The sequence below is a fragment of the Patagioenas fasciata genome, chromosome 14, assembly GCF_037038585.1.
Source record: "Patagioenas fasciata isolate bPatFas1 chromosome 14, bPatFas1.hap1, whole genome shotgun sequence".
NCBI classification, from domain to species: domain Eukaryota; kingdom Metazoa; phylum Chordata; class Aves; order Columbiformes; family Columbidae; genus Patagioenas; species Patagioenas fasciata.
The window spans coordinates 16,431,582-16,458,984 of NC_092533.1; the positions used below are offsets into that span (position 1 = coordinate 16,431,582).

General features: G+C 41.3%; 1 protein-coding gene across 1 annotated transcript; it reads left to right on the forward strand.

Moving 5' to 3' along the window:
• Positions 1 to 2,074: 2,074 nt before the first annotated feature.
• On the forward strand, positions 2,075 to 27,379 carry PANK3 (pantothenate kinase 3). The gene is made up of 7 exons (XM_065848755.2): positions 2,075 to 2,671; positions 11,849 to 12,201; positions 13,676 to 13,929; positions 14,556 to 14,732; positions 16,306 to 16,429; positions 19,568 to 19,693; positions 21,040 to 27,379. The coding sequence occupies exons 1-7, from the start codon at positions 2,644 to 2,646 to the stop codon at positions 21,088 to 21,090; spliced, it is 1,113 nt and encodes a 370-aa protein (XP_065704827.1). The 5' UTR covers positions 2,075 to 2,643; the 3' UTR covers positions 21,091 to 27,379.
• Positions 27,380 to 27,403: the final 24 nt, after the last annotated feature.

A 27,403-nucleotide genomic window follows, 5' to 3' on the forward strand; every position in this document is an offset into this window, starting at 1 on the left:
CCTCCCTGCAGATCTATTTTCTCCAGCCCCGCTAGAGATGTCTGTGCAGCACCGGGCAGCTCAGTTTACACAAAACATTCCACACTGCACAGTCTGGTGACGGGCAGGAAATTAAAGACTCTGTCTTACGATCACAGTGTGTATTCACGAACGGGCACAAGTTAACTTCCAGGTAGCAGATAAATTCTCATATTCCCTAATATGTATGTAAATGCCTGCGTTTAAAATTTCAGTAGTAAACTACATCACAGTGAAAAACCACAAAGCCACACCAAAATTTCTTCTCTTTAAGCATAACAGATGGGAACTTCCACAATTACATGCAGCTTACAGAGGGAAGTTCTGCACTCTTGTTATTACTCTCTTAACTTCCTTTAAAGGACAAGAAGTAAACATCAAGAAGACTACAGAGTGAATTTTCCAAATACAGTTATTTCAGAAAAGAAACATGATGAACAGGAGACAGCATCTACATGGGATTTTCAGTGCTTTTTTAAATGAAGGTTCTGGATAAAAATGAAGAAATCTTTTTATGACAGCTTTTAGAATGAAACCCAACAAAATATTGGTGCTCAAAGCAGATGCAAAACCCCAAAATGAGACACCGGGCTCCTTCTTTGTGCACAAAGGTGGCCGGCTTGGGGAGCAAAGCTCTGCTGGCCCCACTGAACAGGAGCTGAGGACAGGGCTGCAGCTGAAATCTTTCACGGACCAGAGCTTTTAGAGCCATCCTAGATCACAGCAATTAACCTAGAATTACAGGGCACTTTATCACAAAGACGGGGTGAAAGTAGCTGCCCCATTAGGAGTTCTTGCTGGAAAACTCTGGTTTTGTGAGCAGCGGGTCAGAGGCCTCAGCAGCTGCCCAGCTTGGAGACTGTCTACAAACTCTGTAGCAGGGCACTAAATGCCAGACTATCCTTGTGCTGTGTGAGTAAAAACTTCCTCAGGACTGTAGTTATTCATGTAGTTATTGGAGTTCAGGCACTGGCAAGTAAAATAAGCAATTTCCTGAAGTGCTTCTGGTGTGTAACTGTGTGAGCGCTTCCACTCCCAGGCAGGGGAAACGAAAATCAGATTTCAGCTCCCTTCTTTACGTACTGATGAAAAGCGTTCATGCGGTACTTGTACCTCAGGAGCCAGGCAGAGGGAGAACTCCAGGATGGCACCAGCTTGGTTGGACACCCCGGTTCCACAGCGGCAGCTGCCATGGCAGCACAGACCCCTCCTGCCTTGTGCCCTCTTTGGGGGTCCTTGTTGTGTGTCTCACTTCCACATGACCAAGGCAGCTGGTGAGGAGTATTGTGTCCAGAAGGACAGGGAACTGCTGGAGAGAGTCCAGCGCAGCCACCAAGATGCTGAAGGGAGTGGAGCATCTCCTGTGTGAGGAAAGGCTGAGGGAGCTGGGGCTCTGGAGCTGGAGGAGACTGAGGGGGGACTCATTCATGGGGATCAATATGGAAAGGGGGAGTGTCAGGAGGATGGAGCCAGGCTCTTCTCGGTGACAACCAGTGACAGGACAAGGGGCAATGGGTATAAACTGGAACACAAAGGTTCCACTTAAATTTGAGAAGAAACTTCTTCCTGGTGAGGGTGGCAGAGCCTGGCCCAGGCTGCCCAGGGAGGTTGTGGAGTCTCCTTCTCTGCAGACATTCAAACCCGCCTGGACACCTTCCTGTGGAACCTCAGCTGGGTGTTCCTGCTCCATGGGGGGATTGCACTGGATGAGCTTCCCAGATACCTCCCAACCCCTGACACTCTGACTCTGTGAGGCCGGTGCCTGGTCCGTTCCCGGAGCACGGGCACACCGCCCCGCCCACCAGCGGCCGCCGCCCCCGGGCTGACAGGAACCGCGCGAGCCGCCCGGGCCCTGCCCCCGCGTCACGCCAGGCGGTGGCGCCTCCCGATTGGCGGCGGGGCCGTGGGGTGAGCGGCACGCCGGGAGCTGTAGGCAGCGCGCGGGCCGGGCTGTGCTCACCGCGCCTCGCGCCGCCCCGTGACGGGCGGGGGGCAGCGCTGCGGCAGCGGCGGAGCGGGCGCGCAGGAGCCGCCTCGGCCCCATTGTGTGGCGCGGCCGCGGCTCCCCGGTGCCGGCCGCCATCTTGTGCCGGGCCGCCGCGTCCGCTTCGGCCGCGGCCTCCGCAGGGCGCCGGGGCCGCCCTCCTGCCCACAGGGGCTGCGGCGGCCGTGCGCGAGCGGGGCCTTTCCCGCGCCCCCACTATAGGGGCCGCCCCGGGCTGCTCTTCCCGGCCGCTGCCGTGCCCCGAGGCGGCGGGAAGCGCTGCCCTCCGCGGCGCGACTCAGCGGCCCCGGGGCCGATGCTCGGCTCTTCGCAGCGGGACGCAGTCGCCGGGCCGGGCGTGAGAGCTGCCGCCGCTGCGCGCCGCCTCCCGCCCCGTGTCCCCGCCCGAAAGCCGATGCCGCCGCTGGAGCGGCCCTTCCCCGGGCCGCGGGCGTAACGGTGGGCGCTGCCAGCGCCGCTCCCGACGAGGAGGCGGGCGCCCGCCGCCCACCGGCCGCGGATCAGGAGACCAAGGGCCGGCCCCGAGGAGCTGCCGCCGCTTCCCGCCCCATCAGGCGAGGGGCAGGAGACCCAGACCCGCCCTGCCCGCCGCAGCCGCACCGGGCCCGCGCTGCCGCACCATGAAGATCAAGGATGCCAAGAAGCCGTGTAAGGCCCGGGCTGGCGGGGGAGGCGGCGCTCGCAGCCGCCATGGCGGGAGCGGGGACCGCGGGGCCAGTCTGTGGATTCGGCACGGCCGGGACTGTGCGCGCTGCTCCGCGGCACTTTCCATGAGGGTTCGGGGGATGGTGCAGATCGGTGTGTGCGCTGGAAGAGCTTCTCTTGGAAGGGAAAGTAGTATCATCAGGTTTGGGCGGGAGGGTGGATGCTGTTTTTAATGAAGATGGCATTTAATCAGTGTACTAAACACCTGCGCAGGCAGCTGCGTTTACTAGTCTTGGTTTTTATGGGCTAATCAACTTCTGATTTTTTTTTTCTAGAGAATATTTATTAATATTTGGGTACAAGTCTTTCATTAAAGTACACTGAATGTTCCCCTTTAATAAGCGCAGCTATAATAATATTTCTTACTATTTATTCTTTTGGATTATTGTTTCTGTTTTGGAGGGCAAAAACATGGTTCATACTCTGATAACAAAATGTCTAAGGCAGTTTTTTTCTTTTTTTGTGGCAAGAGACAATCGAATTGGGTAGAGTTAATCTACATACAAGTCGTGTTTTCCCAGTGTAGCAGATATGCAAGTCAACACACCTGTCAAACTGACACAGGTGTACCTTGGCTGAAAGGGATGCACGTGTTGCTCTGCTGAGTTAGGCTATTTTTTCCTGTGTCATCATACTTAAAGACTGGTTTTCTGGGTGAGTTACTGTATGGAAAAGATGGCCAGGCCTGCTGTTATTCTGTCATATGACATTCCTGTCTAATGAAGAGCACACAAGTAAGACAGTATGTTGAAAGTGTATATTTTAAACACATTGAGCAGCCCAACAAGAAAATCACCAAATGTGTGTTCTACACAGGAAGTATTAGTGTAGCTCTAGAAGTAACGATAAAAATGGAATTGAGTTTGATGGTGAAAATACTTTATTTCCTATGACATGTTAAGGAAACTCTAAATACGCATCTTGTAGCACACAGTTAGCCAGCACCTCTTATTAGTGCCAGTGTGTGGAAATTGCCGGACTGACTGTAATCATGTTTATGAAGAGTACCGTTCAGACAGCATTTTTCTCCCAGGTATAACATTTAAGGAGTGATACCAGGACTCGGAAGCAGTAATTGGCTTCAGAATGTTACAGTGGTTTGTTAATTTAAAATAGTGAGAGTATGGCTGCTTCTACTGCAGAAACCTGCAAATTTCAAGAGTGTCTCTGCTGGGCCTCAGACTCATTTTCTGTAGCTGTGGGTTTAAACCTCATGTTTAAATAACAATAGCAAATGTTATCAAGAAGCTTTAACTGCTTAAGTTGGCTAAATTTGTAGTTGCGCTCTTCCAGTTCTTGAACTTGAACTTTGATGTTGGTTTCATGACGGGAATCAGAACCAATTGGAACTGTGTAAGCAGGGGAGGGGAAGAACAGAGTGTCAAACTATGTTATTTATTTCATCTTGGCTCTTTCACATATTTTGAAGTCAGTGGCTTTTTAAAAGATAATGGCGCTTAGTTTCTTAGGCAATGAACTTCAGACTCATTCTGCAGATCTGTGGTCCTGGTTAGTGACACAGACTGAAGTGGGAGAGCAACTGAATGTTTGAAGAGGAGCAGATCCACAGAAGATGGAAACGTGTTGATGTTCAGGGGCTTTTGGGCCCAGAAGCAGCTGTTGATTTGGTTTATATGCTCAAATTGACCTGCGAGCTGAGTTGGGCCCACAGTGCCACTTCTAGACTGTCTAGTTACAAATTATGTGGCTAAGACAGTTGTAGATGCTTTTCAGTACCATTGCTGACTAGGTATATGCATCTTAGGTGGAGTGAATATTTAATCATCTGTGTTGGAGCCAAATTTGATGCAGGAGAAATGGTTGATCGTTATTTAACAAGTGGTCATTAGTCTGTTTTAAGAACCTGCACACTGGAAGTGAGAAGGTTGCTTTAGCTGACCTGCAGCTCTGTTTGTGATGTTTAGTGTCCTGAAAGAAAGCACAACTGCACTGACATTTCTGTCGTAAGAGAAGTGGAGATGAAATGGAGACACCTGGCAAGTTCAGAATTTCTGATGAGGGTGCACTGCCTAGACGTGCTTGTTCAGTGCTCCCTTTCAGATCTTTACCTGGCTAGTGCTGATGCTACTTCATTGTAGTAAAAATGGTGAGAAATGCAGCCAAATGTATGGAACTTGGCTTCTGAGATTGACTGTCCTAGAAGAGACTAGTAAAAGACCGTTTAAATGTCTTTTTCAGGTGATGGGAGGTGATAGGCATTTTAAAGGAGGTTAGCAGAAATTCATATTAGGAAAACATTGTGCTAGGTAGTTAGTGTAGCAGTGGAAGCTGAAGAGGTTGTGGAGTCTCCATCCTTGGAGGATTCTTGAAAAGCTGAAGAGGTTTTCAGGTCTTGACTGGACAAAGCTGTAATTGACCTTGTGGTGTTGGCAGCTTTCCCAGTAGCGTGACTTTGAGGCTGGAGTAGCTGACCCCCAGAGGACCCCTCCAACCAGAATTTTGGAGGAAATGCCACTGGGAAGAATGACTGGCTCTCATCAGAGAAATTTCGAAAGGTTATTTGGGGGTGGAGACGATAAATGTGAGAGCAAAGAGTCTTGCAGAACCGCTGCTGAAATCTGCCTGAAGACAAGAGAGGAGCCACTCATCTAGAGAGCCCTGGGTGTTGGTAGGGAAGGCGAGGGGCCCCGGAGGAGGAATGGGCCAGCATACGTTCCCCTCGGCTCTGGAGTGTCAGGGGCCCCTGAAGGAAACACAGAGGCTTCTAATATTTAGTATGCAGTGTATGCTACTTTGTACAGTTTGTTTCTTTTCATTATTTATTAAAAATAGTTTGAGAACAAATGCACTCATTTCCCTTGAGCCGAATTGAGACACAATATATGAAAGTACATAGAGATTTGCAAAATGCTGTATCAATATGAAGAAAATATGAAAATCTTAAGTTTATTCTCTCTAGTGTGGTTCTACGGACACATGTAGTCGTTATGGACATGGTGAATCCATGTAGGATTTGTGTAGTAAAATTGATGAAAAATCCATCTAGGTTGGTGGATAATATTTTTTAAATTGATTTTTCTTTTCATAGTCCTTGCTGCTTAGTCTTATGGTATCCTAAAATTTTCTGATTAGTCCTTGAAAGCTGATTATTAGCCCATAGCTGGTGTGTCAGGCTCTCATTTTGCTGCAGTTGGAAAATGTATTTCTAATAAGGGGTTAATACCACCAGGCACAGCTTATACTGTGTTTGCATCCTATATTGTTAGATTCTGTCTCTGCATGCTGTGTCTGGCTATACTAAAAACACTTACCACCAAAGAGATTGCTGCTGAAATGTCAACAAAATTACCAGAATGAGCAAGGAGGGACAAGATGAAAGCAGGGATGTTTTGTCTTGTGTTAGCTGCAGACGGTATCCACTTGTAGATGCGATAAACCTAATGAAGTGCAGTTATAATAATTGCCGATTACCACCTGCCCTCCTGCTGGTAGATGTGGCCTTTCTGTAGGGTGATGAGAGGTGGCGGAGCGGGGAAGAGTGGTGAGTCTGCAGAGTTCTGTGGAGAAGTTTTCCCATGAGGGAAATGGGAGGATGTGACAGATACATGTCATTTGGGTGTTAATTCTGTGCAGCCCGAATCTATTTTGAGCTGGACTTGGGATATTTGAACCCCAAACCAAGCGAGGTAAGCAGCAAAGCTCTCAAGGGCTAAGGGCACATGCTGTGTGTAACACGGGAACAGCAAAGGCACTTTACTGCTTGCCCATCAGGTGAACCCCACTTGATTTAGCAGTTCAGCGACCTTTGATATGCTTTCTCTTGTCCCATTGGACATGTCAGCTACTTTAGACTGCTAGCTGATTTAGGTGTTAGAGTTCACCATTAATTTTTATCCTGCTGTAGACAGGTGTTTTAGGGAAATACTGGAAGTGGAAGAATCTATGCATGTACGTAGAGGAAAATGCTCTTGGAGAAAGTGCAGGATTCATTTAGTTTAAGTTTCTGTGTTTATAAACACCAACTGTGAAATAGTTCAGTGTAACTTGATATAGTTAACTTGTCAGTAATCATGTAAGAATGAAATCGAGATGAGTTTTGTTATCAAAGGTTACGTATTGAGCTGAGTTAGATAAGTTTTGTGCATCAGAACTGATAATACTGCATACTTTCATAAAGAACTGTTGCAGTGCTGACAGAACTAAACTGAGGTTTTCATGTGATTTCACAATCGTTTTCTTTTCCTCTATTTTAAGCCAATACAGAATCACGAGCTGCAGCATGCTTTGATGGTTGTTCCCCAAGCTACGTTTGTATTTGAAGTACAACAGTCTTGCGTCTTTATAATACATAGGCTTTCATACAAGATGACACAAAATCTGGTAGCCTGTTCTCTACTGTCCCTGACAACTGTGAATTTTTTTTATGGTTCAAAGCTCCCTGCTTGTATTAAGAGGTAGCTACTCTTCTTCAAAGGTTAGTTCTTGTTAATTTATTGCAGGGTTGACTCAGACTGTTGCTTTATCTTATGGTGAGAGGGAAGAATTTTAAAGTTATTTGTGTTTCAAATGTGTTGTTACATTGATGGAAAAGTTTGCCAGTAATCTGTTTCTCAATCTCTAAAAACTAAATACAAATAGAGTGTTAAACTGAAGAATATTATGCTTGCCTAAATAAGCAGGAAGTAGTTAAGTGTGTGCGTCCTGCAGCTCTGGATACAAAACGGGTGCACAAAGCCAAAATATGAGTTTGGTCTGATTGGGGACTTTGAAGGTCCTCTGCTTTACTGAAGCAGAACCCACAGAAAAGGAAAACACTTAAACCTTTGTGCTTGTATCATCATGAGAGAGACCTTTTACTGTAATTATTTCCTTTTGGCATATAAAGACCTTGTATTATAAGCTATAAATAAATTGAAGATTGCTGCTGGAAACTACGTATGCCAAGAACTTGAAGTGCAAACACAAGAGAATGACACCCCCCGCCCCCCATGTAGTAATTTTGAAAACAACCAGCAGCCATCAGCTTGGGTTTTCTTGCCAGACAGAACTGCTACATCACTGCTTGACCACAGCACCTTGTGACTGCACTCTGCCCACACAGACTGTGCTTTTCTACATTGTAGGAAGCAGTTCTAGGGAGTCCTTAAACATCTTTGTTCTTTTAACTCTGAGCAGGTTGCCTCTCAAGTATCTTCATGGCATGTACAGAACAATCTGTTGCAATAATTTATGGCAAAGGTTCCTGGTTGCTGTATCTATCTGCGGATGACAGTGGCTCCTGGCAGAGCTGGGGAGTGAAAGAAAATCTGGACTCGGAATTAAGGAGGTTGGATATTGTGATACTCCTCTTGCTGTCCTGTTGGTGACAGTTCAATTTGGTGTGAAGTATCACATTAAACCATATGGGTTTGACTTCCCAGTTTGTGTTCTGCCTTGCATATTTGTCTCTTCTCAGATAGTAAAAATACGTATTTTATGTATTCTTAAATAGGGTCTGGCTTGACTTCTTAAAAGCAGAAGGCATGTTTTTGAAGCAGTTTTTGGGCTAGTCAGATAAAAAGGTCGATTCCTGCTTTTCTTTTTTCAAATTGCAGCTGGCCACTGGAGAGAGGAGCTGAACTTTGAAAAGACAGGACATTGGATTTGTTCTGTGAATAGCAGTTAAATTCTCAGCAAGGAATACTGATCTGTGCATTGCTTTTTTGTGGAATCCTCCTAGGGATAAGGACAGTTATAAAGAGGAAGAGCTGAGAAAAATATTTTAATGACCAAATCCCCATAGAGTAGCAGAAAAAGCCCAGTTTTAATGCCGGTGCATTGACCCTGTGTATGAATTGAAGCTGTGGAATGATGGTTACCATTGCACAAGTCCTCAAACCTGTTATTTGCAAAGTTGTAAGCTTGGAACGAAGGTTGTGCAATTGATATTGGTCTCATTCCAGGCAGAGTTCTTTAACTATGATGTAAGGATCAAGCTCACGTCTGAGGATAATTTTTTCAAAAGATTGTGCTGCTGTCATTCTGCTCCTAAATCTCTTGCTCAAAGCAGCGCGACCCACAGATAGGAGTATAAAAATACTTCTTGTAGAATCATTTATACATTATCGGCACAAAGTACGCGCCATGCTATTTTTTTGTCTTGTTCTAAGACATCTCTCAAATACAAGATGGCCTCAGAATTAAACTTTTAATGGATTTGAGAAACTAGTCTGCACATATGCTGCAGATACCATAAATAAGAGCGAAAACTCCTGTGCTTTGAGCATGTCTCAAAAAGTGGCAATGTCACCTGAAGCAGAGCCCTTGTGTATATGATGTAAAGAAATGCCCAGCGTCCTTGTACGTGTGGCATGACTTGAAGTAGATGTGTCATCTTCAGCCGTCGCCGTGATTAGCCTGGCTGCCCTGTGGAGGGGAGTCCTGTAGGAAACTCGAGCGTTCTCTCTGTAATATATTTTCTGAGTAGTCCTTCATCCTCAATCCTCTGCGGCCTTATTTTAACCCTGCAAATGACATCACTTCTTCAATAATTGGAAGAGGAACTGGTGTTTTCACGTGGGTTCCTGTTTTCTCCCTTCCCCCAGCATCCAAATAGGACGGTTCCTGAGCCAAGATCCAAAGCAAACTGCTTGGAAGGCTGCAGCAGTAGGAGAGTCCACAAGGTTTCTGTGTTGTGTCCATTTACAATTACATTCTAACTTTGTACAATCAGTGTATTTCAAATATTTAAAGGCAGCTCAAGCGTGAATAAATCACAGCTACAGTTGGACTGATTGTGCACTTGCCATATATACATACATGTATCCCCTTCTGTGTTTGGAAAACAAAATGGCTTTAATTTTCTGGGCTAGATTTGTATATAAATTAATGAAGAGTGGCTTATATACACAGGAACCCTTGTGTAATATCTTCTTCTGTATCGCTGGTATAAGGAGTAAGTCAACAGTACGTGGGGCCCAGTTACTTGTCAGAACTCCTCCACCTTGTAAGTGAAACTTGAGCAATGTAGTTACCAGCCAAATCTTCACAAATTTTCACTAGAAAAATATGAAACTTATTGGGGTTTCTCACAGAGGTGAAAACTGACCTATTTTTTCAGTATCAAAATCTGCTGTTAAGATCACTCAGGTGTCCCAGAAAACTGATACTGCACAACATGATCCAATTTGTCAGCATAAAATATGTTCTCACTTGAATTATGGAATAAACTTTCTTACAGTTCAGCTGTTCTTGTGTTTTACTTGGTATACAAGATTAATAAACCTGAAGATTTTTAGAGATGTGACTAATGCCGTATTTGCAAAAGCCTTTTGGATCGTTTAACATGGGATGCGGTGGAATCTTCTGACAAACAAGCATGACTTGCACCAGATCTTCCTTAAGCTCATCACCTGAACTTTCAGCTGTTTCCCCGTCTGTCTTGGTGTGGAAGACCAGATCCTAGTTATTCAGGGGCCTCACTGAGCAGGGAGAATCCCAAGTATTTTAGGTAGTACTTGGCTTGCTGTGTCCTAGTTAAATGCTGAATGGGTTGGATTGACTCCTACAGACACTTTCTGGTCTGCTGTGTGGATCTGTTTCTCTTCTTTGGTTTTGGTCTTGTGACATTGGTTGTGACAATAGGCTGAAACTTAGTGAGGTCGCTTAATAAGTAGTCAGTTAATTGTGGTCAGATTTTGTGACAGATTTTGTGACAGATTTTCTTACGCCTGGATTCACAGTGCAAGGAAGTTGCATGTGCAGTTGTAAAGTCAATTCATACGTGACTTTATGCTCAGATCTCCACTTTAGAGGACAGATATCAGGTTTATAGAACTTCTTTATTCCTACTTGGAGCTTGATGTTACAGAATTTATCCTTGCATTTAGATTTTGTTTTTCAAGATGAGTAAGGTTTTCATTAATATCTGATGATATTCTCTAGGCATCCATTCCTGAAAACTGAGGTAGCTTGTAAGGTTGGTTGGTTTGTTTGTTTTCTTTTTAACATTTGCACAGGTGTTATAAATGAACTGGCATGCAGCCAGCGTTGCCTAAATACATTGAAATATTTTTCTTCTCAAGGATATATTCCTCTGGTAATGTAAACCCAATGTAATTACAACTTAGTCATGATGAACGTGTTAACATCTTTTTGGTTTTGTTCATGAGTTTCATCCTTCTGTAATACGAGTTGCATCTGAAGAAATAAATTGGAACTCTACAGAGTATTAGAAAAACCCAGCAAATTATAGTGTCAGGAAATAAAAATATGAGCTTCCCAGCTGGATGTTCAAGGTGTTTCTTAAATTTCCATGTGAAGTTTTAAACACTGTTTCTGGGAGATGACGGCAGGGAGACCACTGGGTGCAGATATTGTCTGCACTGAGTATCTGTCTCACCACACACTGTTGGGAAGATTTGCTGATACAGGCACATTCATGTCCTGACTTAAACCCCTGGTAGGAATTGCAGTTATCCCACGAAAGTGACAGAGATAAAATACCTGTGGTTTAGTGTTACTGTTTCATAGTACAGAAATTCCCCCTACCTATCCAAGAAACAAGAAAAATGTAACCTAGATTCAATAATATTAATTTCCTATCTTTCATGTACTGCTTGATACTGCTTTTTGTTAGCTCTTCATAATTTCAAGGGGTGTATGAACAGCTCTCTTCAGCTCCATAAATTTGGCATCTTCACTGTGTTAGTTTTTAAAATACATGCAAATAAATTAATGCTTCCTTCTCAAATAAAACAGGCTATGTGAGCAAGAAGTAACTGCTAGGGGAGGAGCACCTGTTCTGCTCTTGTCAGCTATGATATGTAACCTGCTTTCTCACGCGTGTGCATTGCAGTCTTTGTGCTAAACTATGTCAAACTGTTATTTTAGGAGTGATGGTTATTTTAATCCTTTGTTCTCAAAAAAAAAAAAAAAGGCAGTTGAATTTTGTTTATGAGTTGGTATGAAATATATGGTATGATTTGGGGAGCTTTTAGTTGGGCTTTCTGAGCACCTGTGACAACATTTAAATGTGTAAATAGAGTTACTCATTTGTTCCTGTGAGGATTTTGGTAATGTCTTTCTTGTTGAAAAGTATAGCGTTGGTTTAGTCTGAAGCTACATGTATTGATTTTGCTCTTCAACAAAGCTAATCCATCAATACTTTTATCTTCACAGCTTTCCCATGGTTTGGCATGGACATTGGGGGAACTTTGGTGAAACTTGCCTACTTTGAACCTATTGATATCACTGCAGAGGAGGAACAGGAGGAAGTAGAAAGCTTGAAGAGCATCCGCAGATACCTGACTTCTAATGTAGCCTACGGATCCACTGGCATTCGAGATGTCCACCTAGAGCTGAAAGACTTAACGATTTTTGATCGAAGAGGAAACTTGCACTTTATCCGATTCCCAACTCATGATTTGCCTACTTTTATCCAAATGGGAAGAAATAAGAACTTCTCAACACTACATACGGTGCTCTGTGCCACTGGCGGTGGCGCTTACAAGTTTGAAGAAGACTTTCGCACAGTAGGTAGCTTGTCTTTCCTTGTACTGAAGCTGATGCTGAAAGCACTGCTGCTGATGGGTTAAAATACGCAGTATTTTGAAGAACTGAGGTGCTCAAAGTTTATTAATTATTCATATCTTTCTCAGTCTTAAGTGTGGAAAGCTAGAAATATGCTTTTTGACATCATAGTAAACATGAAGATCTAATGCTAACAGTGAATTAGAAACTTCCATTAATGCAGCAAAATGCAAGGCACCTTTGTGGAAGTTAATCATTTTCTAACCTGTGTTTTTCTCTGATGGAAATCTGCTTAAACTCCTGAGGTGCTGGGGTCGCTTTGGATTTTCCTTCCTAAGCAGTCTTTGGTGATAGATTTTCAATGTTTTTGGGTGGGATTACCCTCATTAATTTCATCCAGTGCGCTATTTAGAGATCTGTGGCAAAATTTGTATCTCAAAGACTTCTTTGAAAGTCTTTTTTCAACTGCAGAGTAGTTTGGGGTTTTCCTTGACTCTTGCCTTGATTATTAAAATTGATCATTTATTTAGATGTGGTTTCTATCTGAAGATGGTTGTTACCGAGAATCTTATTGCAGCATCCAGTGTGCACATTTTCTAAAGTGGCTGGAGACTTTCTGTAGCCCAGAATATTTGATTTCAAAAATCTACTTTGCAAACGTGAGCTCACCTGGTTCAGAGACAGACTCTACAGGTGGTTTTTCATGCATTAGCTGCCTGATTGGGCAGCTCCCTGCTGTGGTAAGGGAGAGAGTGTGATCACTCACAGAGTTAAATTGGATTAAGTATGGTATGAAATTACAGCCTTCCTGGAATCCACAGAACCTGTTAAATTGTCTTTTTGCTTTATGAGGGAACTGAAGCTTAAATGTCATGTGCAAAACTGAGGGAGAGCTGTTACAAAGCTGAAGTCTTGTGGAATTTTTAACTTGTGGTCGTCTTCTGATCCATGGAGTGCTAATAAAGTTGCAAGGATAGTTAGTACGATGCCATTGAGGTTTTATCTTTGTTTTTTATCTGCTGACATCTTAGAAATGACTGTTTGACTTTAAGATGGGGGAAGAAATCCACGGACTTTGAAAAGATGTGCAGATGTGTGAGTTTCACCAAGATCAGACTTCATGGGGCCTCTAGGGTATTTGGTGACCGTTTTTGGTTTAGACTGATGAAAAATGTTGCTAACTTTTCAATGGATTGATGTCCGAGTATCTTGGAAGTCTTCTTTGAGCTTGCCAAAGCAGATATTTATACTGTCTGTTCTCGATTCAAGTCTGAGATCTAGGTTTATAGTCAGAGTAATTTTCCAGTTGATATATTCAGAATTTATCTCTGAATTCTTTGTTGGCTTTATAGTGGGATTGAAGTTTCTGAATTAGTTGCCTTAGCTTCTTAAAGCTAGCCAGTACAAATAGACTTTTGTAGCATGTTTATGCAATGTTAAAACACATTGACATTGTCTTTTTTCTTTTTAACACAGATTGGAAACCTCCAGCTGCACAAACTGGATGAGCTTGACTGCCTTGTCAAAGGCTTATTGTATATAGACTCTGTCAGCTTCAACGGCCAGGCAGAGTGCTATTATTTTGAAAATGCCTCAGATCCTGAGAGATGCCAAAAGATGCCTTTTAATCTGGATGATCCATATCCACTCCTGGTTGTTAACATTGGGTCAGGAGTCAGTATTTTATCAGTCCATTCCAAAGACAACTATAAAAGAGTAACTGGAACAAGGTAACTTAAAAACCCAAGTTGGGGTTGTTGCTCTATGCCATCTGTTTCCAAAGTGGTTGCTCTCCCTGACTCTCCCCACTTATCCCTTCCCTCACTCTGTAGTATGAAAAAGTATCTTTAATTTACAGCTGCCTTCATTGAAGCCCATGTCACAGTTCTGTTAGTGAGGAGATTTAGCCCGTAGCATCTTTATGAATTAATGAGTGCTAGAAGTGCCCCATAGTGAGAGTTTTATCGGTTGTGTCTGAAGTTTGATAATGTGTCCAGTGAACCCGTGTTTCTCTGGCTCCGTAAGAATAAATACATCCATAGGTTTTACAGAAAGCGATCCAGGATCAGAGTCTGTGGCATCATGTGGGTATTTAGGGAGGTTTAGTCTCTTCCAGCTTTCTTTTTGGGAGTTTGTAACTATTTGTTAGCTCTTACTGTGTGGTTAGCTTCTTGTAAGCGATTTATATAAATGTTAACTTGATTGACAGCTGTTTGTGTAGTGAACCTTGAGCAAGAAAGCAGACAGCTTGGTATCGAAGCTGGAGGGCTTGATTTGTTTATTTTGTTTGTCAGACATAAGAGTCTTTGATGTGAGGAAATACTATTTAAAAGCAACTGGTTTTCTTTCTTCTTAGTCTAGGAGGAGGGACCTTCCTTGGTTTATGCAGTTTGTTGACGGGCTGTGAAAGTTTTGAAGAAGCTCTGGAAATGGCGTCCAAAGGAGACAGCACACATGCTGACAAGCTGGTTCGAGATATTTATGGAGGAGACTATGAAAGATTTGGCTTGCCAGGATGGGCTGTAGCATCCAGGTAAGCAAGAAATCTTTCTGTTGGTTCTTTTGCTGGTTCCGGGGGCTTCAAAAACAAGACAAAGCTGCTTTTTGCAGACTTTTACCATAGTCAAGTTACGTTTTCATCCTAAAATTTATATATGCTCAGTTTTGCTGAAGATTTAAAGCCACGTGCAGCTGCAGGTGCCTGCTAGTTAAGTATTGAAGAAAACTCATGTGATAATGTCATATATGTATGTACATGAGTCAGAGAGAACAGGAGGTGATCACAGGAGTGGCAAGAACAAAGTACAGAAGAAAAACAAGGCAGATTATGTTTTCACTTCCTAGACTCTTTTTGTAGGGCCATTGTGCAGAGGCAAGGTAACTGGAAAAAGGCATTTTTGTTGCTCTTACACTAGTATCTCTTCATGTTTTGGGGAAGACTCTGCTTTTTTTGATAGATGGCTGTCAGTACAGGCACCTAGCATGATGGTTTTGCTACTTTTCTCACTTATGAAAGCTGTTGAACATAAACAGTTCGTACCATGAGAATGAATGTGTCTTACTGTCAATGACAGAAGATTTTTGTCATAGCTGCAAGTTTTATTTCCATTGGGGAAGATTAATTGTGGTGTTACAGCTTCTCTACCCTGAAGAAATGTTAAGAAGAATAAACTTGAGGAGTGAAACTAAGATGTATGTAAGAGAGTTAATTCAATCTTTGCCCTTATTCAGTAGTAAGAGGTCTTAATTTGCAGTGACTTAATTCTTCTCCCTCGCTAGCCAGCTGAGTCCAAGCCTCTTCAGAGAGCATATGCTGAGACATTTTAATATGTGCAGACTTTACACTTTTAGTCAGTACATCTTAACTCACTCTTTGTATAGATACTTTTTGTTCTCATTTACTTTTTAAGACCCTTAGGATCTCTAATGACTATTTGAGTTTTAGAGTAATTGAAAATCTGGCTCTCCAAACTGACTTAGATATGGCACAGAGTCCTTAGTGGTAAAATATCATGCGTAGGTATGGACTCTTGTTTTTTCTTTTTTATAATTTGTAAGAAATTATCTACTGTGTATAGTAATGGAAATGTCCTAATTCAGATCTCTTCACTTATAAACCTACATAGATGTTTGCCAGCTGTTTATTTTCTGTTTCTGATGATTGTGTCCCATCATAAAACCATTCTTCTTGTCTCTGTTTTACTTCTACTTTGAGAGACTGTGAGTGAGGAGGCAAGCGTGTGGAGTTGGAGGATCCGTTCACCAGTCAGACTTAGGCATTGACTTAATTTACAGTGGCTGGTTTTGCAGAGTAGTCTTGCCTAAGAATAAGACTACTTTTTACTGTAGATGCTTCTTCATGAAAGTCAACAATCTAAACACAAATACTTTGTTTGGGGTTATTGTTACATCAAGACTGGCTGTTTGCTGTGAAGTAATAAATACACATTGTAGCTTCAGTTGTCAAATTGCTGTATTGACTTAGAGGGCTCCTTAAGAATAAACGTCAGACTTAAGTTCTGTTGTAACATAAAAATTACATTCTGAAATTACTTCAAATGCGTATTAATTGCTTTTGTACTTAATGGAAATTTTTCCTGTTATAGTTTTGGGAATATGATCTACAAAGAGAAGAGAGAGTCTGTTAGTAAGGAAGATCTTGCAAGAGCCATATTGGTTACCATCACCAATAACATTGGCTCCATTGCCCGGATGTGTGCAGTAAATGAGGTAAAAACTTCTGACAAGGAAATGAGATACCTATATGCCGATTATTTGGTTTCAGATTAAATGCCTGTTAAACTGATGTCTTATATTAAACCTTTCAGTATGTTTTCAAATGAAACAAAGAAATGCATGTAGTATTAAAGAGCTAAGGACTGGTTTGGTATATCCTGACTGTCTTTGGAGAAGTGGGACAAGGAGATCTGTGCCAATGAGGAGGGTAACCTGGTGAGGAAGGCTTCAAACCAACCTTGTTAGGAACTGGAGCCCGAAGCCTGCAGAGAAGTGGGGCAGCAGGGGAGCACAGGCTGTTGTGATGAAAGGACTTAAATTCCTCTTGCGAAAACAGGATGATTGTGGACCTGTTTTAGGCCTCTGTAGGCAAACACATGCAGCATGGGACACTGTAAGGACTTGTAAGTCCTGGTTTACATGAAGGACTATCCCAACCTCTATTGGAAGGATAATGTGGCAGACCACAAACAATCCATTCTCAGCATGCTGGGGACAGTTTTCTGACACAAGCGCTAGGCAGGCTGACTAGGTAAGCATGGTGCTGGACCTGCTGTTCATGGGGGAAGAACTGGTCTGGAATTTCAGTGACAGCCTTGAAATAGTAGAATTTAAGGTCGTGAGGAGGATGAAGGCAAGTAGCAGAATGAATACTCCACATGGACTTGAGTAGAACAGGATTCTGGTTTGGGGGGAATTCAGGAAGCAAGGTCTTGTGGGATGCCATCCCAATGGCATAAGGAGCCCAGAATAGCTCATTGATCTTCCCTGGAGAGCATCCTCATGGCAAAAGCAGAAGGTGGGATCCATACTGGCCAGGGAGAAGCACTGTGGAAGTGAGGAGTCTGCTGGCAGGCAGGTTGAGCTGAACGTGGATCAGCAGCGTACACGTGCAGTGGGGAAGGCTGGACCTCTGCTGAGATGTGTTAGCAAGGACACAGCCAGCAGGTCAGAGGAGGTGATGCTTTGGACGTGACCTCTTTCTTCCTCCTCTCCAACCACCACCATCACCAAAAGAGAAGCACTGACAAACTAGAAATTGTCGAACAGGGAGATTACCAAGACAAAGCTCTGCCCTGGAGCACCTAACGTGTGAGCAGACATGGAGGGATCTGGGTTTAGCCCAAAGAAGCTGAAGCCCAGAATGGTTGTCTCTAGAGAGGGTTACAGGGAATACACTGCTGCATACAGTCAGGCACAACAGCAGGACGAAAAGCAATGGACACAACTTGTAGCAAAAGGAATTCTGCTTGGTATAAGGGAAAAAAGATGCTCACAAGGAGAGGGGTGAAACATGGACTCAGAGTGAGACTGTTGACTCTGTATCCTTGGAGAGTTTAGGAATGTGACTTGAGCAACTTAAATGTTGAAGTTGCTGAAAGACCTGCTTTGAGCAGTTCGTAGCCTGATGGCCCCCAGCAGTTTCTTCAAGCTGACATTACTCTCAGATTAAAGCTTGTAGAAAGTCTTGCTTCTAGTTGAGCATTATTTTTAATTTTTACTGATGCTTGAGACTTCAAGTTGTTTTGACACCCGTTGTCTTACTGATTGATAGAGACAGTTTCCTGCTGTCTTCTGTTTCTCGAAGCTCTGCTAAACAGAACCAGTATGCGTTCAGTGTCAGTATAATTAGCACAGACATTCAAGAACCTATGGAAGAATACTGAATATAGGCATAGAAGACGTGGGTGTCTGAGAACCAGGGATTTTCTCATTCGTTATCAACAAACTTTGGATAAAGTGAGGTTTAGGAACAGCTTCCTTAGAGAAGAGTAAGAGAAACTGTCTGGAGTTCTACTTAAAGTCTGTGGAGGTGATAGTGTCAGGAGTATCAACAATGCTGTTAGCTGCAGTAACCCTCCTTTTGCTTAGAAGCTGGACTAACATATTTTTCTGATTATAATATTGCAAATTCTCCCTCAGTGTCATTTTCTGTCATTCTCTCATGTCTGTCTTGGAGAAGAAAGTTGATTTTGTGGGTATAGAGTTAGTTTTGCATTTTTGCTTTATGGCAAAGCTTGGTAACAAAAGAGTTTAAATGAGGGTAAAGTTGAAAGTACATAGAAATAGTCCTGAGTTTGAGGCAAATGTATGCAATTTATTTGTAAGGGGAGGGGTAAATGAGTACTAATCAGAACTCATAAACAGCACAAGTTAACTTTACTCCAAGAGGTTTTTTTGGTCTAATTCCAACTATATTACAGAAGTACAAATTGGAAAAACAAGGTTAATAGGAATCCACAAACTAATGACTTCAACTGATGTATAAAGATAAAACGAATTTAATTATTTCAGCTTCCTGCTATAGAGCCGAATTATGTTTGACTGGGTGCCTTAACAGTGTGTTTGTCTTCACTGTGAACTAATCAAGATGGTGAAAAGCTGTTGCATGTTTGTCGTTTGAATAGGGGTTGGGTTGTCACGCTAGTTTTTGTAGCAACTTGGATATGAGTATTCATCTAATGTAATTAAGCACTTATTAAGCACTGTGTTAAGCACTAACACAATTATATTTTCTATGGTTCTGACTCTCATATCATTAAACCAGTGTTTAATTTTGCTTCTACTTAATACTGAATTTATATAGGTGAATGGGGAAAATTGAATGTTTTTTCACTCTTACATTTGACTTGATTAAAATTCACAGCTCACTTGTAGTATTTAAGTCTTAGTCTGATCTTATACTGAGGTGTGTCAAGGTCTGAAGATGAAAGGAACATCTGTTATGTCTTACTGTCTTCGGCTTCTTTACAGTGCTGCCTTGTTGCATATGGATCAAGCAGCATTGTACAGGGCTATGAAGGCATTGAGTCTTCTCTACCAAATATATAACTATTTTTAATTTAATTTCACTTTTAGCTGGGCTATTTCTTTGGCTTAGTAACTGAAAACAGTCTCTTAATTTGAAACACAAATATTACTTCTCTGTTGCATGTTTTTTCCTTTTCCTTAAGTTTACTGTGTTTTAAATTTTGGAACCATGTTCTAATTGTGGGAAGGCTGGTTGATGTGGTGTGTTTTTTGGGTTCTCTCCTTGCTCAAGACAGTCTGTTCTTTCATAGCTTAGTTTTTCAAAGCTCCATTAAACAGTGACAAAACTTAATCCTTTGCTGTTTTTTCTCTTCTTTTTAGAAAATAAACAGAGTTGTGTTTGTTGGCAATTTTTTACGCGTGAATACTTTGTCAATGAAGCTTCTTGCATATGCCCTGGATTACTGGTCAAAAGGCCAGCTGAAGGCCTTGTTTCTAGAACATGAGGTATGCTGTGCTTCCTTATTTATCTGTATGTATTGTTTACCATAAGTGAAGAATGCAGGTAGCTGAGACACCACATACTCAATAAACGTGGAAAATCAGAGGAGGTTTCTCAGAGTGTGGTTCGCTGGGGACAGCTCTTTCTGCCAGGAAAGTCCTTCCGTCACTTTGGCGTATCTCAGTTCACACTATAGATTATTGGAGAGGAACAAGAAATATTAAGTTCTGCACTAAGGTTCAACAGTCTTTGCAAGGTTTTGGGTGGTAACAATAGTAAGTATTAGATTTCAAAACATTACAGGTTGATCTGAAGTGTAGACCTTTTGAAATATTTACATTGTTCTCACCTGAGCTTGAGCAACATCCTGCAAATGGAGCCTGCTTTAAGGAGGACTGCTTTTCCTGCCACACAGACACACCTTGATGTTGTTGTAGTGATTCTGTGCTCTGAGATTAACCTGCTTTTGAGCAGCTTCTGCGATCTAGATCAGTATGTAATGCTGAGAGAGTTGACCTGTTTAGTTTCACATACAGGCAACCAGTATTATTACAGTTGGGAGACTTGTAGCTTCATGGCAGTTGGCTGGCCATTTGTAGCCTCAGTTTGGTGCTCTGCAAATATTACAGCGTTACATCTGTTCCCCTTCAGCTGATTCTCACAACTTTTTTCTCTACTGTTATCCTGAGACTGACAGTATTCTGTCTTGATGCTCGTGTGTGCCGCAGTAGCAGGATGATTCCTTGTTAGTTCTACCCCCTGCAGATTTTTCTTGGATAAATGTTAAATTCTTGGTCAAGTGTTGATTCCAAACACTTCTGTATTTTTTAGCTATAGGGAGGGGTAACATCTTGTTTCCCCAGAGCAAATAGTAATCCAACAGGAGAACATGGGGGTTTTGTATGCAGGTAAGTATACAGTCCAAAAAATTATGTTGAAACTTGGACATAATCTTAAAGTGAGGTGTAGTTAAAGAAATTTTTGACTTATACCTTAGGAATCACGTTGCTATGGATATTGAAGATTGTTTAGCAACTAAAATAGGCAGCCCCTGTAGGAAAAACAAGCTAAACCTGATTTCTGTGCTTTAGGAGTTGCTGGTACATGTCTTGGAAGTCCTGCGGTGTATGAGGAGCCGAGGGGCAAAATCTCCTTAAGTCAAGCCAGATAAGGAGAATATGTTTGTTTAACAAAGCTTTAAAACGTTATTATGAAATATTACATATTAGAAGTGTATGGTGTTCTTTCTGTAGCATTGGTCCACCAGATGCTTCGTTGCCACTGAAATGTGATTAGTGCAGAATCTGATATAGTACTTGAACCTGCAATATTTTTTGTTTGTTTCGAACAGGGCTACTTCGGAGCTGTCGGTGCTCTTCTCGGGCTGCCAAACTTCAGTTGAGATAGCGGATGTCACTACACTGAACTATCTTCCACCTGCATGACACTTGTTTATGGCAATGGGAACTAGATCTGGAGAGGGGAGAAGAAAATAGCACGTTTTCTGTGACTGTTTCTAAGAAGTGATGAGCTACTGAATATTACTGTTATAAGGAAGGGGTTTCCACTCTGTTGGGCATTGAAAAGTGAAATATTTTGGGATATCATTTGTTTTTTGGTACATGTAGCCAATATTGAACTTTTAATATGCAATACATCCTCTGATAACAAGCTTCCAGAAGAAGGAATGCTGATTCTTTAAGCACTCAGTGTGAAGATATTGCAGATTTACTCCTGAGGCTTCAGGCCTGCTGGTTTTGTATATAATTAATGAATGAAAAATTACTTCCATTAGTTATACTGTATTATGAGCACAATTTCCCATGTGTACTCACAGAAAACAACTTTAAAAACAGTAAGGTACTATCTACAAGATGAGGAAACTGTAGGTAATTGCTTCTCACAGTTGCAATAGTAATTATTTTTATGTGTAATAATAATATGCTTTAATTTTCAGTGGGAAGAATAATAGTAACAAACAAAAATCAGCCAAAGCAGCAGATTAAGTAGTTGATGTTTTGAAGGTTTTGTGAAGATATTCAGTTGCCTTCTTCATTTATTTGAGGATGCATCTGTTATTTTGGGAAGATCCCCTCTCTCTTGGGTCAGATTTGGAAAATAATGTCATGATTAATGAAGGTAGATTTTGGGCGTGTGGAGTTCTGGTTTTATTTGTTGTTTTTTTTCTGAGGACATGACTTCTGGGGTTTTTTTGGTCTATCTTATAAATTCTGACATCATGCATTGTTCTTTATAGAGGTACCACAAAGCCTGAGAGAATTGAAGAAATCCTTATAAAATAGACTGAATATGGGACCTCATAATTATGATGCTTTGGCTCATTTCTGTGGAGATTTGGCAACTTTCTGCCCCATCCTGCTAATTGGAAAACGTGATTTCTTCTTAATTTTAGGAGAGCAAATCAGAATCTAATTGTATGTTAAAAATGGAAGGTCAGTAGCTTGCTTTTGGACGTGGAAGCTTTTGAAAGCTGAGAACTGCATCAGAGTTTGTATTGCAGCACCAAACGGACCAATTTCAGTGCACTTGCAATATGGAACCGTTCATCAAATTGTGGCCTTGGGATAAAATCCATACTCTGGAATTGATCTCTGCGGTTTTCTGTATACTTTTAAACTTTACAGTTGTGATTATTGTAATAAGTTTAGTCCTGAAGCCAGGGCATGAGATCTTAAACTTGTAAGAATATTACACAGTCATTAGGTGTAAGACTCTGGACTAAAGAGCTACCTACTTTTCTGATATCATTTTAATGTTAAATATTTTTCCTATAAGTGCATGAGGAGCAGCCAGACTTGAACATGTCCCTGTGGTGGGTTTTAGGGTGTTTTTAAAACTAATTGCTCCAGTATTCCACAGCACGGCTGTGTTGTATTCACAGACACATCCACCTCATGCATTAGAAACCTCTGTGTGGTATTTTCAGTCTTTCATTTCTTAAAGTTGAAATCCCCATACCAGCATGATATGTTTGAGGGTTGTTGGTTGGTTGGTTTGGGGTTTTTTTGATAAGTCTGTGGTCCTTTACGAGTACATTAACTTAGAGTAACCAATTCATTAAGCCCAATGCTAATTACAAACGCGGTTCCATTTATTGTTGCTTTTCCTGGTACTCATACTACATTTCCCTTGTGCTTGCTTTGGCGTTTCATTTTAGACATTAAAAAAAGAAACAAAAATTACACTTACAGTTCAACTGATCTACTGCTAAATCAGAGCACTTCAGAAAAGAAGTGAATATGGTTTTTATAGAATGCCCCTATAAATGCTGTATACCATTCCTTTTAAGTTACAATTGACTATAGGAAGTAACTTTTATTTGGTTATAAAACTTTGTAAAAACTTCATTTTCTAAATGTTTTGACAGCCTCCTGAAAATTTTGCAAACCAGATGCGTATTTTTTTTCCTTGCTAAATGAAGTACTTTAATACCCACACTACAGCTTTATTAGAAACAGTTCCTTTCCACCAGATTTATTGCTACTTCTAATTTTTTGATACTGAAAGAGCTGCTCTTGAAGCAGTGGTTAGAAGTCACTTGTATATTTAACCAGAAGCACATGTGGAAGATGATTACCTAATGACCATGGTTAATTTAAACTATTTGATGTGACCTAAGATACATTTTTAAAGTAAATTGCACAGAGTTACAGAATAAATTAATGGAGTAATTCTTGAGCCAGCTGTACTGTATAGAAACTACTGTGAGAATCAAAAAGTATGCCCTACCTCTATTTTACTGCCCTTTGAGCTCCTAAAAAAATCAGCTTCCTTTATTAGTTTTATCAGCACAATTGTTACTTCCTAACAAGAGCAAGCAGAGAAGTTTTCAAGCCCTGCGCTAAAGCCCAGAGCTGTATTTCAGCAACATCTTTGGGTTTCATCTCATTTTCTCTCAACTTAAAATCAATCTTCGAAGATTGAAGTTCTACAATCAGTTCAAATACCAGGCATGACACATAGTTGCAAGATAAGCCTTGAAGTCTTTTCGTCTAGATTTTCTTCTAAATAGGTTGAAAAGGCTTGTTTCTTCTATACAAATCACTGCAGTAACTTGCTTTTTTCTGATCTGTGTTTTCACCCTTGCTGTTTCTTTTCCTCAGACAGCTGGTTGAAGCGGCCTTGGGGTGAACTGATTCCATGTGTTGTACTGCAGCAGAGAAAATATGGGGTTTTCTCAAGGCTGCTGTTATCTTATGAAGTGAAACCACTTCTCTACAGGAAAGTTGTGATATTTCTTCTCAAGTAAAGCACAAAGCCCATTTTGAATGTGTAATTATGTTCAGCTCAATCAGCCGTGTGAGTGCCTTTTATTTTTTTTCATATGATGCCAATTTTGCTGGTATTGGGACTTTTATCCAGGTTTCCTAACCAGTGTTGCTTACCAGAGAAATGGCAGATAATGTTACTGGCCACAGAGATGATCCCTTCGATCCAGTGCAGCTAGAGATGCCAGGAAAAGCAGCATCTTCTGAGTATTACGCACAGTTTTATTGTATCAGTATCTCCCTAAAAATCGTGCAAGTTTTTAGTCAGGTAGGTTCATTTGCAGATTGATCGATTCCAAGTCGGTATGACTACAGAACTTAACCACTTTAACCTTTGTAGTTCTACTAGGTTAACTGCAATTTGAACAAGAAGGGAACTTCTCTACAATACATCTTTAATATTTCACAAGCTGGAATGGACACATCCTCAGCGTTCTTTACTGAAGCCAGCAGAGGTTTACATAGAAACACCTTTTCGTTCTTTTAGCAAAGCCTCAATATATTTAACAGTTTGGAGAGAAGCAGCACTGATAGACTTTCTTTGTTGTATAGTTTGGTACAGGTTTTCAAAGGGTGTGGAGATGTCTGACCTGCCTTTTGGAGATCTTTCTTCTGTAGGGTTCTGCGAGCAAGCACCTCTGTGATTCTACCAACACCTCCACTCATAATTGGAGAGTTACAGCATGGAAAGAACACACAACCGCGCTGTCCCACTTACTCTCAGCCTGCATATTAAGAACAGAAGTTCAGTTCTGACTTCTCGTAATGGATTAAATATTCCTTCAGTAGTACCGTGAGAGTCCTGCTTGCATTGGAGTTGTTTGTGATTATGTTGCCTTTAAGGGTTGTAATCCTAGCTCTTTGTCTCTATCCTTTACAGGTCTTCAGGAAACACCTACTTCTAGATAAGTTGCAATCACTTCTTATTTCTAGATATTGCAGAATAATAGTGGGATTTTAACACTGGGAACTAACTAAAGTGAAGTGTCTTCTACCCAGAGCAAATCTGTGCTGCTTCAAGGCTAGATGGTGTCTTATGTGTTCAGTCATTAACCCATGTTAATGCCTACATTTGCATTCAAGAAATATTGTTAAGTATCACTTTATTCACATTCTGGATACGTACTGGCTGTGATCCTGAGGAGGCGGTTGAGTTCAGAGCAGAGGTGAAGGTCGGTGTGGTTCTGTTGAGCTGGTTGTGGTCAGCATTTTATCCTCAGTCCATTTGCACACGTTATGAGATTAGTGTTTTCCTAGCTACAGGGCTTTCTACATACTTTCTTTATTATGATTATTATGTAGGCTTAAAATAAGTCATTGAGCTTTGCTTACATTAAAAAGTGAAGAGAAATCTGTGGATCAGAAGTACTGACCAAGACCTGTAGGTCACAGTGCAGAGCTCAGCATGCCCTTGACACATACAGTTACTGGTTTGATCTTTATTAATTTTTCCATTTCCCATTAACGCATAGTAAGAGGGGGCAGACTTACCAGTCCTTGTGGATAAAATGGGTGAATTAAGTCCTCAGACGTGACCATGGGAGATAAAAACATGGTTTATTACAGGATAGAGGGATAATTCCATGCTTACATTCTTTAAGTTCTACTGATACATTCCAAAGTACATCACCAGTATTCTGTCATCTGTGATAAAATCACTAATTCTTGAATAGGTCTGCACAGAGGCCTTTTTTATTAGTTTTCTTTACTTCGCACGTGTAAAGCATATTAAGTATTCTTAAAAACACACTTTCTGAAAACATCTCAAAAGATGCTGTAATATATTTGTAATTATTAACGTGCTAATGGAATATGTTTGAGCAGTCTAGGTTTGCATAGCCGAGTGCCAAACCCTGCTCACCGGAGTTCTTGAGCAGGTGATTCTCTTCAGTGGGGACTGTTCTGAATTAATGAGCAGGATTTGGCCTCGAGGAACACGGTAGCGCTACTTTACATATTCCTGCTGGTGCTAAATCGTTTGCTGAAAATCAAGATTCTAAATAGAAATTGTAAATAAAATATTTATGGCCTCATCCTTTTGACAGACTTAACATTCATCAGTTGCAAATATTTTTTTTTGGCCTTATTTCAAGTTTCGTGTGTTTTTGTTTGGGTGGGTTTTCATTTTAGGGTATGTGGCCTGTGTTTGTTAATGTGACAAGTCATTGGCAGGTTTGGCTTCCTGTGATTTCTGTAAGGCCCAAAACATTCCCCATGTGCACGATGACTTTTCATTGCTGGATTCCAGTGTTACCCTTCAGCTTGTTCTGTCATTGTAGCTGGTTAAACAAATGGTGTCGAGTAGAACACGGTTGGCATTTGTTCTCTGCTAGAAGTTCAAGAAAATCAGTCATTACTGTAACCATTTGGGGAAGCTGTTGAAAATGCAACAATACTCATTTAAAATAATTTTAAAAGCTAAATGTGTTAATTATTCTTGCCTGTAAAATGAACTGGAATGGCATGTATCAGTTGCTAATCTTTGCTATAAATTGCTCGCATTTCACAATTCTTCTACCATCAGTTTAAGAACATAGTAAATACGAGCTTTGGGAGGAGGCTTGTTAGTTTTGGATGACAAAAGAATTATAAGTGAATTAGTATTTTGAGGAATATTAAATTACAACACCCGGAACCTGAAAACTAGTGTGTCGATGTTACAGAGACAGGATATAGGGGGCTTTTGATAATCTGCACTTTTTTACATTTCTGATTTTTGGCATTTTATCCAACGAGTATTTAATTTTCCATCTACTGTCTTGTCATACGCAGGCCTTCTGTTAATAATCACCAGTTGCTGTATTCATATATTGGTGTTAGCAAAGCGGACAGGCGGATTTAAACTCGTAAAGCCGTGCAGGATGGTCGTTCTCCGAGGAGCCGTTTGGTTAAATTGCCTTATTCGATTCCATTGCACTCACGTTCTGTCACCACTTCCTTGTTTACCATTCAGACACTGAAGATGTGATGTAAAAATAATGTGCTATAAATTTTTATTCATAGATTACTGATTAATACCTTTGTGTCACCTGTTAATACAGCTCTTGTAAATGATACCTTTATGCCATCTGTAATACAGCTCTTGTAAATTGTTTAAATTATTTTTCTTTTATAGGTTCTCATTACTGAATGTACAGGTTAGATCCCTTTAATATGTCACAGAGTCATTTGATTTGGGCCCAAATATGGCCAATGCTGATCATTCATCCCATCAAAACTGTAAATAATTCTTTACTGCCTGTTTGCATGAACGACGTTTGGATTTCATTTGCTTTGTCACAACCCAACTCCTGTGATGGGCCTACTTCTTACAGTTCATTTTCCTGGTTTTATTACCATTTGTTCTGTATGAATGTTGAAACAGTACTTTTGTCTTTTCCTAATAAATAATTTGAGATTGTTCTTTGCCTACATTTGTGGGGTTTT